The 14,056-nt window shown below is 37.0% G+C and overlaps 1 protein-coding gene across 2 annotated transcripts; it reads right to left on the bottom strand.

Moving 5' to 3' along the window:
• Positions 1 to 39: 39 nt before the first annotated feature.
• LOC104595098 (U-box domain-containing protein 14-like) lies at positions 40 to 3,889 on the bottom strand. Of its 2 annotated transcripts, XR_016082069.1 has the most exons (5): positions 3,077 to 3,889; positions 2,392 to 2,508; positions 1,831 to 2,244; positions 232 to 1,421; positions 40 to 154 (listed from the first exon to the last, which is right to left on the bottom strand). XR_016082069.1 is itself a non-coding variant. In XM_010255683.3 (4 exons), the coding sequence occupies exons 1-4, from the start codon at positions 3,341 to 3,343 to the stop codon at positions 339 to 341; spliced, it is 1,881 nt and encodes a 626-aa protein (XP_010253985.1). In that variant the 5' UTR covers positions 3,344 to 3,889; the 3' UTR covers positions 173 to 338. The 2 variants fall into 2 exon arrangements, 1 of the variants encoding a protein (XP_010253985.1); XM_010255683.3 differs by lacking the exon at positions 40 to 154 and having other exon boundaries at positions 173 to 1,421.
• Positions 3,890 to 14,056: the final 10,167 nt, after the last annotated feature.

The following is a 14,056-nucleotide window of genomic DNA, read 5'->3' as shown; positions in this document are numbered from 1 at the left end:
TTTTGCCGGAATTCCTTCGTATCCTTGCAAATTGCAATGTGCTGAGAAATGCTAATATTCTTAATATTGCTCTGGCACCGGGAAGTATCTTTACTTCGAAACATCACTCACAATGCTTCCTTGATCTTCAGTAACAATGCATGTATCTACATTCCTGGAAACAAGACACTCATTCTAAACATTTGAATCACTTAGTATCTATTAAATTAACAACTCAATCTTTTAATTTACCTCATATACACAAAACAGATGCATACACAGAGACTGGATTCCTGTTTAAGAACCCATAAATACATTGGTTCTAACAGCAGCAGAAGACATCTCTTGCAGTAGATGATTCAGATTTCATGGTCTCCACCCACATCAACTGCTCGACGAATGAGTTCTAGAAGATTTCCTGCTTTTCTCTTTGCTCGGTCTGTACCATTCTCTGACAATTCCTTCAATGCCTCTTCTGCCCCATGATCTCTTGCAATTTGCAGATGCTGCATATCACATGTACAGAGTGACCACAAAACAGCAGCAGCATTCTCCCGGTTGCGTGGCGACCCAGACCTCATCACCTCAACTAGAACTGGGATGGCGTTAGCCTGACCAATTGCTACCTTGCCTTCTTGGTGGCATGCAAGAATTGCCAGTATTGCAAGTGCCTCATCCACCATCCCTCCACCAGCATCTGTAAGCAACTTCATCAGTGGCACCACAATCCCAGCCCTCACGGCCCTCACCTTGTTTCCCTGATAAATTGATAGGTTAAAAATTGCAGTGGCAGCATCTTTCTTTCCTCTTGGACTTCCTTCACAAAGCAGATCAATAAGAGCAGGGATAGCCCCTGCCGCCCCTATTGCCACCTTGTTCTCATCTATGACAGACAAACTGAAAAGGGTGGCAGCTGCATTTTCCCTTGCTTCCATGCTGCCTTTTCTGAGCACATCCACTATATCAGGTATGGCTCCTGCGTTAACAATAATACCTTTATTGGTCTCATTTATTGACAGATTGAGAAGTGCTGTGACAGCATGCTCTTGCGTCCTTGGATCAGGTGAGGATAGTAATTCTACAAGCAGTGGGATAACTCCTGCCTCTGCAATACATATTCGGTTATCTGCATTCCTCTTTGCTAGCAATCGGAGCTCACCAGCAGCTGCCCTCAGCTCATCAGGTGACCCGTTTGATAACTTTTGTAGTAATGCATTGATGGCTGCTCTATCACAATCTGATGCAGAGCTTCCACACTTCTTGTTTCTACAACTCCCTTGTTTCTTTGGCAGTTCTACACCATTGCTCTCGCACCACTGAGCAATGAGGCTCTTCAACACATAGTTTGGTGTTAGGGCTGTGTGCAATAGAGTCTGCTGTGTCTTGGGACAAGTCTTGTGCCCAGCATCCAGCCATTTCTGAATGCAGGAACGTTCATAAGTCTGCAAAAAGAAGTGAACTAGTGATTAAGTTAAGAATATTGTTAAGGTATAGGTTGATATTCTTTAACACGCCCCCTCACACAAAAGCCCATTGGGCTTGAAGCGTGAATAAGCACAGGTCCACCCATACCTTGTGCTGAAACTTATTTAATTATAATGGGGGTAACGAGGATCGGACACTAGACCACTTGGTCAAAATAGCTCTGATACCATCTCAAAGAACCATTCAACCTAAAAGCTTAAGCTGTTAAGGTGAGGTCCTTGAATAGGTTGATATTCTTTAACACATCTCAAAGAACCATTCAACCTAAAAGCTTAAGCTGTTAAGGTGAGGTCATTGAATGGGTTGATATTCTTTAACAAATATTAAAATCAAATGAAGACTGCTTAGCTAAGGGGAGGTCCGAACCTGCCCAGTGGCGACAATGACCGGATCTTTCATCAGTTCGAGAGAAATTGGGCACCGGAAATCATCTGGAATGACAGGAGACCTGTGCTTAACAGAGCTCTTGTCATTCTCAGATGTTTCTCCTTCAGAACATCCTGTGAGTATGCAGTCCTTAAGTTTTCTGAGCAAAGCTGACATATCCTCAAGGCCTTCTCCTGGATCTCCATCGGCGAAGATAACCATTTCGTGCAGAGCAATTGATTCTTTCTTTATATCATTAACGGTCTTGAGCTGCAGCTTTTCTGAAAGTCTTTTTAGAACGATTGGATCAGGGTCTTTTAGTTTCTGTGCTGTAGCCAAATCCAAGTATAGTTGGAAATCCGGCGAATCCATTCTTCCCTTTGCCCTTTTGAATTGAGCATGCACGAGTTCAATCTGGATTACAATAAATCAATGTTCTTCAGTTTGTTAGGTGGTTTGCTATTCTTTATATCTAAGTGTTTCTCTCGTGGAAGTATAAACACTCAGAAAAACCCACAATCAAAGACAATAAAAAACTAATCAATTGGTTGCAAAAGGTACCTGCTCTTGAACTTCCTCTGACAAATCAAGTTTATCATAGGAAATCTGACTCAGTGCCTTCTCAATTTGTTCTGTTACCTTGTGGAACTTAGCTCTGATTCTATCTCTGTACAAAGCCTGCAAGCAGAGTTTAAGGCCCACATCAAAACCTGCTAAAACTGAATCATACATTCATCCATAATTAATGCGAGAATGTACACGGGAAATACCAATTTCTATGTTAGAGATTCTTATAAAAAAGGTTTCTTATAACAGCACTGCTTTCCTGTAACGAGAACTACAGAACCTAATTTCTATGTCAGAGATTCTAAATGTAGCCATTTCTTTTGTCTGCAGTTGCGAAGAAACATGAAAGCCCGCTATATTTTTGTTTTTTACTTTGTATGGACAAATCAAAAATAGATTTCAAATGCTAACAGTATAAATTAAAATTTAAATAATAGATAATTTCCTTGAGTATAAAACTTTGTTTCACAATTTCAACTATGAATTATCTGAAGAATCCGAAGAAACTACTTTTATGTAGTTAACCCCCCCCCGCCCTCCCCCCCCCCCTCCCCCCCCAAAAAAAAAATCTGGTTTTAATAGCCAAACCGCTAGTGATTCTGATGGGATTTGTTACGAGAAATACCAATTGAAATGGCGAACTATGTCACAGAATGATCAATGAAGTAGCATTCATTACCTGATAGAGGTTGCTTCCCTCGTTAATCGATCGAAGAAGCTCCTTTGCCGACTCCAAGGCGACCTTCAACACTGCCAGAGCTCGAACCTCTTCCATGCCCAGAGGCACCTCTCTGTCTTTCAATTCCTCAAAAAGAGGGCTCAACAGCTTCACCCTCCTCACAAGATTGCAGTACATCTTCTTGGATGTGTTTCGACACTCGGGAAACCCAGAAACCATCTTCACGATTTCAACGAGTTGGTCCACCACTTCCTTCGGTTCCTCCATTGCCACAGCTTAGGGCATCCAATTGAACCAAAAATCGAACAAGCAATCGCCTAGAAGCTCAGGAACGAACCTGAGTTCTACAAAATTCAAGACTAACGGGAGAAACCCAGATGAGAAAATCGATTATATACTCAAGATATTCTTGCTCCAAAACCCCTAATAAGAGAATGGCAAGGTCTGAACATTGAATTGAAGATAAAGGAAATAGAACAACAGAAGAAATTTTATATTTTATAAATAGAAAAAGACCATAAAATAATTTTGGAAACACTACGCGGTCTCTTCTGGCAATGCCGAGAGCTGTAGAGAGAGAAGAGGTGACAGCGATTATCCTTTCGGACGAAGTCCGACGTGACGACCTTCTGATGTTTCATCCTTCACTTGTTTGACCAAACTACCTCCGCAGCTTGACAAAATCACCCTTGTTTGTTAATGGAACTGGATTTTCTTTCGAGGGCACTTTGGAACTTGCATGCAAGAAAGCCGTGCCCCGGAGTCTCGCCGGCAGTGGGTCGGCTTAGTTCAGCTGTTAACGTACCACGGTATAAGTCTCCCTGGAACGCGACGTACCATAATTATCGTGTACTCGTAAAATAATTGTGCATTCAGAATGCCAAACGAAGGACTGACTTTGACCGGGCACTGTTAGAGTTGACCACGCCCTATCAGATCAGATTTTAGATGATGGACTGTAGACGGTGATTCGGTAAATATTTCTTACTTCTTTATAATACAACTAGAAGTGAGATGTCACCCATCAACTGAAAAACACGGTTGATAGAGATAATGTGAAAGGAGGGCCCACATCTTTGAATTGATATCAGGATTGCAGTAATTTGCCATGTCAGGTATGGCAAGGCATTTGCATGTCTGGAGGATCGGGGCCCACTAGACACGGAATCTCTATTGATCTGGACGGTGGAAAACATGTCATAGGTCAGTTGCTGTCTCGTAGAATATTGATTGAGATCGTGTCTACCTCCCTACCTAACCAATTTGTCAAGAGCGATCCAATCCATGAACTGCTTATGTGTCCAGACACGTGGCGATTCAACCTCTCGGGGGAATAACGAAACTGCCGATAAGCTGGGTACGCTGCCACATAAACAAGTGAATAAATCCTAAGCTGCTGACGTGCCCTGGGCCCACGTGAGTCACGCGGTGGAAGCCGTCTACAGTGCTGGTCAAAACTAGCGTATATGAGTCGTAAAAAGACGGGCCGGACTAAACTCGGAGCCGGCGTGAGAAAAACCATAATATTCAAATCTTGGTTGTTGCTGACTTGGAATATGAGAAGCCAATGAAAGACCGTAACATGAACGTCACGGAGTAAACAGTGAGTGGGGCCAAAATTGCTGTGGTCGGTCGCCAAAAGGAAGAGTGAGAGGATCGCATTATTATTTTGTACGACAGTAATGTGGCTAGTCTGTCGATCAATACCGTTGAACAACTTTTATGGTCAAAAAGATGGTGGGGCCATGTACGATTCTGTTTAGGTGATTGTTGAAGATTCTATTGTGACGGACAAAGATATCGACACCATTAAGATGGAATATTGTGCTGGCAATATGAGGAATGTGTGTTCGTGTGGACTGTAGAGCCAAGCCCCCACTCAAGAGTATCTGGCGTTGGTACTTGGGTTGGAAGTTGGAACATGTTGCATGCCACGTGGCACTCGCCATGATGACGTGTCTTCCTTGAACGGGTGGTTCAGAAAACACAATCATTTTGTCTAACGATAAGATCTCAAAATGATGTGGCCCACTTGAACTTTGGACTTGGGAGAAGTTGTCGACTTGGCATTCCTGATTCCACCCGGGGGCCGGGGCCAGGGATGAGTTCTGGTAAAGCCTTATAGAACATTGGGCCAGATCCATGAGCCGAAAAGCCCAGTGAGTGGAGATTCATTCTTAGTTTTTTGGTCAATGAAAATTCATCTCTTTGTCAGTTTGTCGGAACTCACAATCTGATCTCTACCGTGAAAGGGTGATTGCTTGGATGATCCGGCCATATCAGGCTTTTGGGCCTATAGATGAATGTTAACTTGTCTTAAAGCCTAACATTCAAGACCCCACAGCCCAGGCCTCGCCTTGAAATTTCCAGGGCTGATGTGGGCCTAAGCCGGGCCGGAAATTTCTGGGCTGGGCTTTAAATGATCACCCCTGAGTAAATCTATGGTTGAGCGCTAGAGCAAAAAAATTCTATAAGATGGCCATTGGCCAAGGCCGAAGCCTAGCTTGAGTGGTAATGAAGTTTTATTTGATGAAAGACATGAGAGACATGGTGGCTCGTGATCAACTAGGACTTGTTAAGGTTTTGTAGGTCTCATTATTCTTCTTATCTAACAAAACTTAAGTAATTTCAGGATATGCCCACGCTTACATTTTCCTGAAAGTGAAAACTATGCAAACACTGTTTTTTGCTTTCAAGGGATTCGGGCTCCCTTGTACCATGCAAACACCTTGAGGATTGTACCGATAAAGAGCAAACTTTTCCTTGAAATGGGAAAACAAATAAATTGGATGCAATGCAACTTATTGTGATGGCTGATGAGATCCCTGCCGTTTATAAACAGATTTTGCATCGGTGTGAAATAGGAGCTGGCGTATAGGGTAGAAGAAGAGAACTATGTGGCTGCATGGTTGATGCACAGATACACACGTTCACATGGAGGCAAAGTAAGGAATAGACACACGTCAAGGAAGTAGGAAGGATAAGAGGGTAAAGTATAGGATATTGCCAAGTATCACTTCTGTGTTTTGTCCCAATAAAACAACAGAGACCCAAATCTCGGTTCAGTAGAGCAATCAAAGGCAGAGGTCGGGAAGAAACTAAGAAACCCATGAGTCTGAATGATCTAGAGAGAGAACTGGTAGTTGTTTTGCTGTAAAAGTCAATACCACTAATTAAGTCCACCAATCTGAAAGGAACAATCCATGGATCGGTGGTGAAACCCATCCGAGCCATCACCTCATCTGCTGCATCGGTACAGTCTCATGGAGTGTTCATATCATAATACTGAATTAGTGTTGATAAGTTAAGCTGCCACCACATTCTCACCTCACCGGCCCTAGATGAAAGGAACAAGTCATATGAATTATGAAGGGGTGGTGCTGGTGCACGGTACAAGGGATCCAGGCTGATGCCTTTGCCCCTGCAACTTTCTTAAGTTGACTGATTTTCATTCTCCGTAGGAGAGATTGTTAAAGAAGAAGCCTGATTACTCACTATTTTATGTATTTGGGTGTGAATGTTACCCCTCACTTTTCCCTACAACAGCAATAAATTGGAGTTTATCAATCCAACATGCATGGTTGATGCCAAACCCATATGGATCAGCTTGTCATCAGTTGTCAAAGTTCTTTGGTGATCCTCTCTCTTGATGATGCTACTCATGATTATCGAATTGTTGGTGCCTTACAATATCTCATCCTCACTTGACCTTTAGATGCCTTAAAAGAGCACTGTGGATCATGGCTTTCTATTGCATGAATGTTTTAATACCCAATTGTTTGCCTTTTCTAATGCTGATTGGACTGCTTTCCTAGATGATAAGTAGCTCCTGGGCCCTATTCACATTTTGGTAAATTATTTACCTAGGTAAATGCACTTACCTAGGTAATTCTTTCTCAGGAAAGATTTATTCGGGTAAGTGCGTTTACCCATATTCTTTTATTTTCCATGTAAATAAGGCAATGACCATTTTATTCATAAAAGTCCATTATTATAAGGGGCATTTTTGTTTCTTTCAAGTGTTGGTAACTTCCCCCAAGGTGGGAAAGTTATTTACCCACCTAGGAGATGGGTAAGTGATATCCAGGACAATAAATTTGCCATAGTCTCCACATAAATCTGAAAAAAGAATATGGGGTTTTTGGTCAATGAGAATCAAAATCCTATTGCCCAACTTTTTCCCCTCTCAAAATCCAGAAAAAGAATGCCCCCCCTAGAGTGGTTACTATATTTAGGGGTAGGCATGAATCAAGATTCTCATGAACTATTCGAGTCTGGCTTGTGAAAAGCTTAATTTGACTTGATGTAAACTACGGGTGAGCATGGGTCGGTTTGGTTCGGTTCCATGCTAAAACCTAGAACCTACCCTGTGAAGATTGGTTCCAGGGTCTACTTGTGGAACTTGTTCTTTATTTATCCTCCCCTTCAAAAAAAAAAAAAGAAACATGTCCTTTAAAAACTTGAATTTCAATATTTAATTTATAGATTATCATAATATATTAATATATGATTCAAAATTTATTATTATAATTTAAATTTTGCAAATATTATTTTTTACATTATTTTTTATACATATTCAAATATTAAAATAAAAACAAATGTTCAAATCACTTAAGTAACACAATGGTCATGTGGGACCATGGCTTTTGTAATCATGAGTGTTTGGGTTCAAATATTCACATTCTTAAAAATATTTTGGAGTTTATTTCAAGGGAAATTTGGTTCCACCAAGGCCGGTTCATTAGGTGGGGGTCAGTTCAAAGATTTCAGAACTAGACCCTACCTTGTAATAGATTGGGTGGAGTTGGTTTGAGGTCGATTCCATTTGCTTACCCCTAGTGTAAACCAAGCTTTGAACTGAACTTGAGCCCAATATATAGGTTCGTTTGGTAATCATGTCGAGCTTAAGTCTAGTGAAGCTTTGCTCGTAATGCTCATGATCCTAATCGACACACACACACATATATATATACAGGAAGCTTGGTTCATAGTTGAGCTTGAGCTGAGCCAAGCTCAAACATATGAGCTTTTGAGTCAAGATGAATTCAAGTTCAAGTCTCTGGCTTGAGTTTGAACTTGAACCCCATATTTTTTTGATGATTCAAGCTCCAATTGTTAGATATTCAGTTCAGGTTGGCTCAAATACACACCTAATTGTATTTACCTTGGCAGCAATCTCATATCCTGCTCCTCTAGGTAACAGTCTACAGATGCTAAATCCAGCATTGAATCTAAATATAAGAGCCAGTTGACAATTACTTGTAAACTTCTATGGGTTCAATGTCTTCTTAAACAAGTTGTCCCTTCTACTTCCTGGTGCAATAACATTGGCGCAACATATCTTTCCACTAATCCAATCATGCATAATCGGACCAAGTATATTGACATTGATTTTCGTTTTGTTCACCAACTGGTTTACTAAAGTCATCACTGCAGGACACATCTCTTCTCATGATCAGATTGTGAACATTATGGTCAAGAAGGGTCTCTCCTCTACTTGCTTCTCTCTCTTACACAACAAGTTGCATGTGGTTCCCTCTTTCAACTTGTCGGGGGTGTAAAGGGGCAACTTGACGTTGAAGCACTCACTCCACGTCAGTATAGTTGAAGAGTTCTATACCAACCTGAACATTGTTATTATCTTCTCAATTGTTGCTACGATTTTCTCTTCTCTTTTATTTGTTGCGGGACCAGATCTAGTAGGCACAACATAGTAAGAACGTTCAATGAACCCTTATAAATATTCTGACAATTGTTATTTTTAATCTTTTTTAAGGGTAGGTTGAGGTATTTCAAGTGACAGGTGTCAAAAAATTTTCTAAGTGCTCATTGAAGGTGCTTACAATGCTATGCATACTTAATGCCAAAATTTTTTTGAACGCCCATAGGCTAATCCGTTCAACATCAACTTTCATCAGTTACATCTGAGTGATAAACATCCAACAGAAAATCTAACACAAAAGACCAAATTTTAGGAGATGAATAAAACAGTGCAAATTTAGCCAATTTATGAACTGCCTTGTTACAATCTCTTCAACAGATTCCTGCAAGAAGAGATGTCCTACTTTATATCCTTGTATTTGTTACACAAATAAATAATAATAACACAGAAGTCTCGCTGAGAGACCTTTTTCATTCAAAGTACATATTTTACTAAAACCACGTCGCAGAAAGAGTGGTTTAGTAAAAATTGGGGCACATCTATCTAATCATAATAAAATATTGGATTAAGCAATTAGTTGCTTCCTGGTTTCTTTGGGATAATTTTGCCATGTATTTAATAGTAATATTAAATATATATGATTATATATATATATATATAATTAAAGTTTAGTAAAGTTTGTCTAAATGTTGCATTTTTTACTAGAGTCAGAGGTTCAGGTTTCATGTAAGTTATTTTCAATTTATTTGGTTGATCATCATAGTTGTTTTCAATTCATTTTATTAATAATATATAATAATTTTGATTATTTTTAGTTTGATTTAATGTTTTTCACCATCTAATTTCAATCTGAATATCCGAATGCGATATAATCCAATGAATAAGATTGATTCAAATCTGAAATCTGTGTGTATATATATATATATATATATATATATATATATCTTAATGAATCAAACTTGTATATTTAAGTATATAAAACCATGGTTTTTAAAAACGAACTGGTGACTGAATCGGTCAGGTGTTTGGTTACCGGTTCGAATGGTCCGACCGTTTGATCTGAACGATCGGTCCGTTTTGACAAAAAAATGAAAAAATTTAAGAAAAATTAAAAAATTGGAAAACGGTCAAAACCGTTCGAATGATTAACCAGCCGGTTCAGCAGTTTGTTGACCAAAATCAATGGTTTTGAGGGAAAAAGAGGTTTTGGAAGAAAACGGACCGGTTCCCAATTTTCCAGTCCGACTGTCCGGTCCGGTCTAGTTTTAAAAACAGTGTATAAAACAGTGTTTTAACCTGCCATTGACCTGACCGACTGAATTATTTGAACCATCACCCGGCTTTGATTTTGGGTCTGGTTCTACTGAAACACATTTGTTGGTCAAAATCCGTTTGACCTAGGCGATTTAACCATGGATATAAATAATACAATTTCTAATCGATTTGCACCCCTATATTGATTCTCTATCTTTTTGTGAAAACTCAAAATATAGAAAAGAACAGAGGATTTCTATACAGATAAAGAACCTTATTGAGGTTATCTACGAGGAGGTTTATATGGAATACAACTCTTGATGAAACTCCTAGGTGATGTAAGATTCAGTCTATGAGTGTGATAAACATGAGGAGTTGTTGGTTTGCACGGCTTGAGAATCCACTTGTGCATGTCTCACGATGGTATCTCTAACATGGATGAACAGTGAGCTTGGACTGCTTGAGAGAGACGTTGAGAACTGAGAGGTTTAGTAAATATATCAGGTACTTGATCAGTAGATGCAATGTGTCATGTGTCGGAGAAGAAGATGCTGCTGCATAACTAAATCATGGATAAAATGGAAGTCAACCTCCACGTGCTTGGTGCGGGCATGAAAGCTGGGTGGGGGTAGCAATATAATTAGCACCAATGTTATCGCACCAAAGAACAGGAGGAGAAGTGGTGATACCAAGATCCTTCAGGAAAGCAGTAAGCCACAAGAGTTCAACGGAGGTGTTTGCTAGGTAAGCCATGATCCTCATATTGGCATTTTGCATTTACCAATCTCATTCAGACTTCAAACTAGAAAGAAGGGTTTTGAGTTAAACGTTTGCTCTCTCTCTCTCTCTCTCTCCCCTAAGTAGATAGCCGGTTCCAAGAGAGGTGTGAAGGGGGAAATCCCAGTATCACCCTACTCATTGGACCTCGGTATGAAGAGGGAGAGCTTAAATAGATGTAAGCCTCAACCTCTCTTTCTTGTCTCAAGTAGGAGTTGGTTCCAAGAGAGGTGTGAGGGGGGAAACCCCAGCATCACCAGCTTTGCTGGATTCTTTGAATGTAATTCTCATGGAGATTTGACTTCACTCCATTCTCATATCTTTCTGTGCAAGAGAGGTAAGTCATGTCATTAAGGGTTCATTAGGTATGAGAGATGGGTGCCTCACTCCTTTCCTCTCTAAAGCCAAGAATCCTAGAGTTTGTCTTTGAGCAGATCAGATATTTGGAGTCATTGTGAAATGTCAAAAGAAAATTATACAATTTGTAGGAACTCACCACCCTAAGTTCATGGTGAGTGGTGACTTCAAGAGGCTTCTAACCTAATTTCGGGCCTCACAAGAGTGAGTGATATTTGGAATGGTAGAGATAGTTGTTGAGTAAGAGCATTGACTCTCCATGCTTGGGGGAGAAGAACTCACTAAATTTTCTACCGTTGATGAAGAACTAGAAAAAAATGTTTGGTATTTGTGACTCTCCATGTGAAAACTCAAAACAGAGAAAGAACAGAGGAACAAGCTTGGTGAGGTGCTTAAATTGAATTGACAAGCAGACCTCAATGGAATAATTTTATATAATAACGAAAGTTTTACATGAATAAGGATTATCCTGTCGAGGTTATGTACAAGGAGTTTTATATGGAATACAACTCTCGATGAAACTCCTAGGTGTTGTAAGCTTCAGTCTTTTGAGGATAACTGTTGTAAGTAGAGTTTGATAAACATGAGAGTTCTTGGTATGCATGGCTTTAGAGTCCACTTATATAGGTGTCAGACTGGTGTCTCTAACACATTTCAATTCACCCTCTTTGGGTTGATCATAGTATCGCCCTTTTCTAATTCTTCCCTGCAATCAAAACACTACCTTACATGCATATCTCTAAACTAAAGTTGCTGAAAATGTTCTTGTTGGTGTGGAATTTATTTCTTTGAAATAGGAATTGTATCTTTTTATAATATACTAGTAAGTGTGCACGTGCTTTGGATATGACAACTTGAGATGATGATATTGATAGTAATAGTGCATCAAAAAATTTCTATAAATATGTACTTTTTATTTATTATATATATATATATATATATTTTTTTTGTTTTTTTTATTATTAATCGGATGCAAATTACAAAATCCAAATTTGATTACATAAACACCTTATCCAAATATGTGATAATCAGATCGAGTTCTGAAGTTTCAAGTATCATTGATATGCCTACATGCTTGGCTAGATTCTTCTTTTTGTAATGTTTAATTTTTTTAGTGTATCTTTTTTGTACACTTATCAAATAAATGTAAGGTTTAAATAGAGGGAATTAAATGAGGTGAAAACTAGTAGTTTACAATTTAAACTCATAATTAAATAGGGACTAAATTCAAAATTGGCTAGATTCTTCTTTTTGTAATGTTTAATTTTTTTAGTGTATCTTTTTTGTACACTTATCAAATAAATGTAAGTTTTAAATAGAGGGAATTAAATGAGGTGAAAACTAGTAGTTTACAATTTAAACTCATAATTAAATAGGGACTAAATTCAAAATTGGCTAGATTCTTCTTTTTGTAATGTTTAATTTTTTTAGTGTATCTTTTTTTGTACATTTATCAAATAAATGTAAGGTTTAAATAGAGGGAATTAAATGAGGTGAAAACTAGTAGTTTACAATTTAAACTCACAATTAAATAGGGACTAAATTCAAAATTGAGTATTTTAGCCAAAGAAAGTTCCACAATATTCATTTTTTAATAGTAGTGTAAATATAGAATTATAGATGTGTTCAATTTTTTCTATATATATTTTTATTTTTCTGTGTAAAAATAATTTTGATATGCCACACTTATTTTTTTGTTCAATATGATAATTATATGATATTATACATGTGCTTGAATGTTTTGTTTTGCAAAATTTATGTATTTTTTCATTTTATATTTTTATATTTATTAATTTTTATTATTTATGAAATTAATTTAACCTAAATTTTGAACTATTGATCTTTTTCAAACAAAAAAATAATTTTATTTTATTTTAGTTCTAAATTATGTATTTTATTTTCATTATCAATAAAAATAATTATTGTTTATTGCACTTATTTTTTAATTTGATTAATAAAAATAACATAAATATGTTTAATTTTTTTCTACATTTTTATAATTTTTTATTTTTATTTCTATTTAAAAAATTTTATTACCTAATTATGACTTCATTAGTTGATCAATTTGATTTGGATGGTTGAATTGCTTAGCCACCACTTGAATAATTATGAGTCGGTTTTAAAATATATGGGTTTGTATTGTTAAAAATAGGGAAAATTCCCGATAGGTACCCTATACTTTAGGTCGGGTGCCAATTTAGTACCCGTACTTTAAATCGTGACAATCTAGTACCCGAACTTTCAATTTGGGACAATTTGGTACCCAACGTTAGATTTCCGTCGGTTAGAGAATAAAAAGTCTTAAATACCCCCAGTGTTATTTCGATTGAATAAAATAATTAAAATAACATTATACTATTTAATTAAATAATCATTAATGATAGTTTTAATAATATTATTTATTTATTTTTAATATAACAGTAATTATTAAATTTATGAATAGGATTTATTAACAATATTCATTAAATTAATAATTGCCAAAATTAAATTAAATTAACAGTATTTATTAGTAATAGTCAGTAATTATAAAATTTTATTAAATAATCAATAACAATACTTTTAATAACATTTTTAATTATTTTGAATATAACAATAATTACTATATTTATTAACAGTATTTATAATTTTAATTTAAAGTAAAATTTAAGTAAATATCTATTTATTAACAATATTTGTAATAACAGTAATTATTAATTATAACCACTAGTTATATATTTTTTAAATTACTGTAATAATCAGTAATTATTAAAATTGGGTTACTAATATAATTACACTGTTAATTACTGTAATTAATTAATTAATAATTATTTTTATTAGTTAGTACTGTAATTATTATTACAGTAATTAATTAGTAATTGTTGCTATTAATTAATAATTATTTAGTAACGAATTACTGAAATGGGTGCATGTTATTACACTATTAATTACTG

Source organism: Nelumbo nucifera, chromosome 2 (genome assembly GCF_055504915.1).
Source record: "Nelumbo nucifera cultivar China Antique chromosome 2, China Antique-T2T, whole genome shotgun sequence".
Classification (NCBI taxonomy): Eukaryota; Viridiplantae; Streptophyta; class Magnoliopsida; order Proteales; family Nelumbonaceae; genus Nelumbo; species Nelumbo nucifera.
This window is presented reverse-complemented; position numbering and strand designations above follow the sequence as displayed.

Bases quoted from the DNA above. Each gene is read 5' to 3' on its own strand.
- LOC104595098 (XM_010255683.3), bottom strand. From the start codon at position 3,343: ATGGAGGAACCGAAGGAAGTGGTGGACCAACTCGTTGAAATCGTGAAG. The intron at 2,509-3,076 runs GTAATGAATGCT...CTCTGCTTGCAG, and splicing joins AGGGAAGCAACCTCTATCAG to GCTTTGTACAGAGATAGAAT. The intron at 2,245-2,391 runs GTACCTTTTGCA...ATTGTAATCCAG, and splicing joins CAGAGGAAGTTCAAGAGCAG to ATTGAACTCGTGCATGCTCA.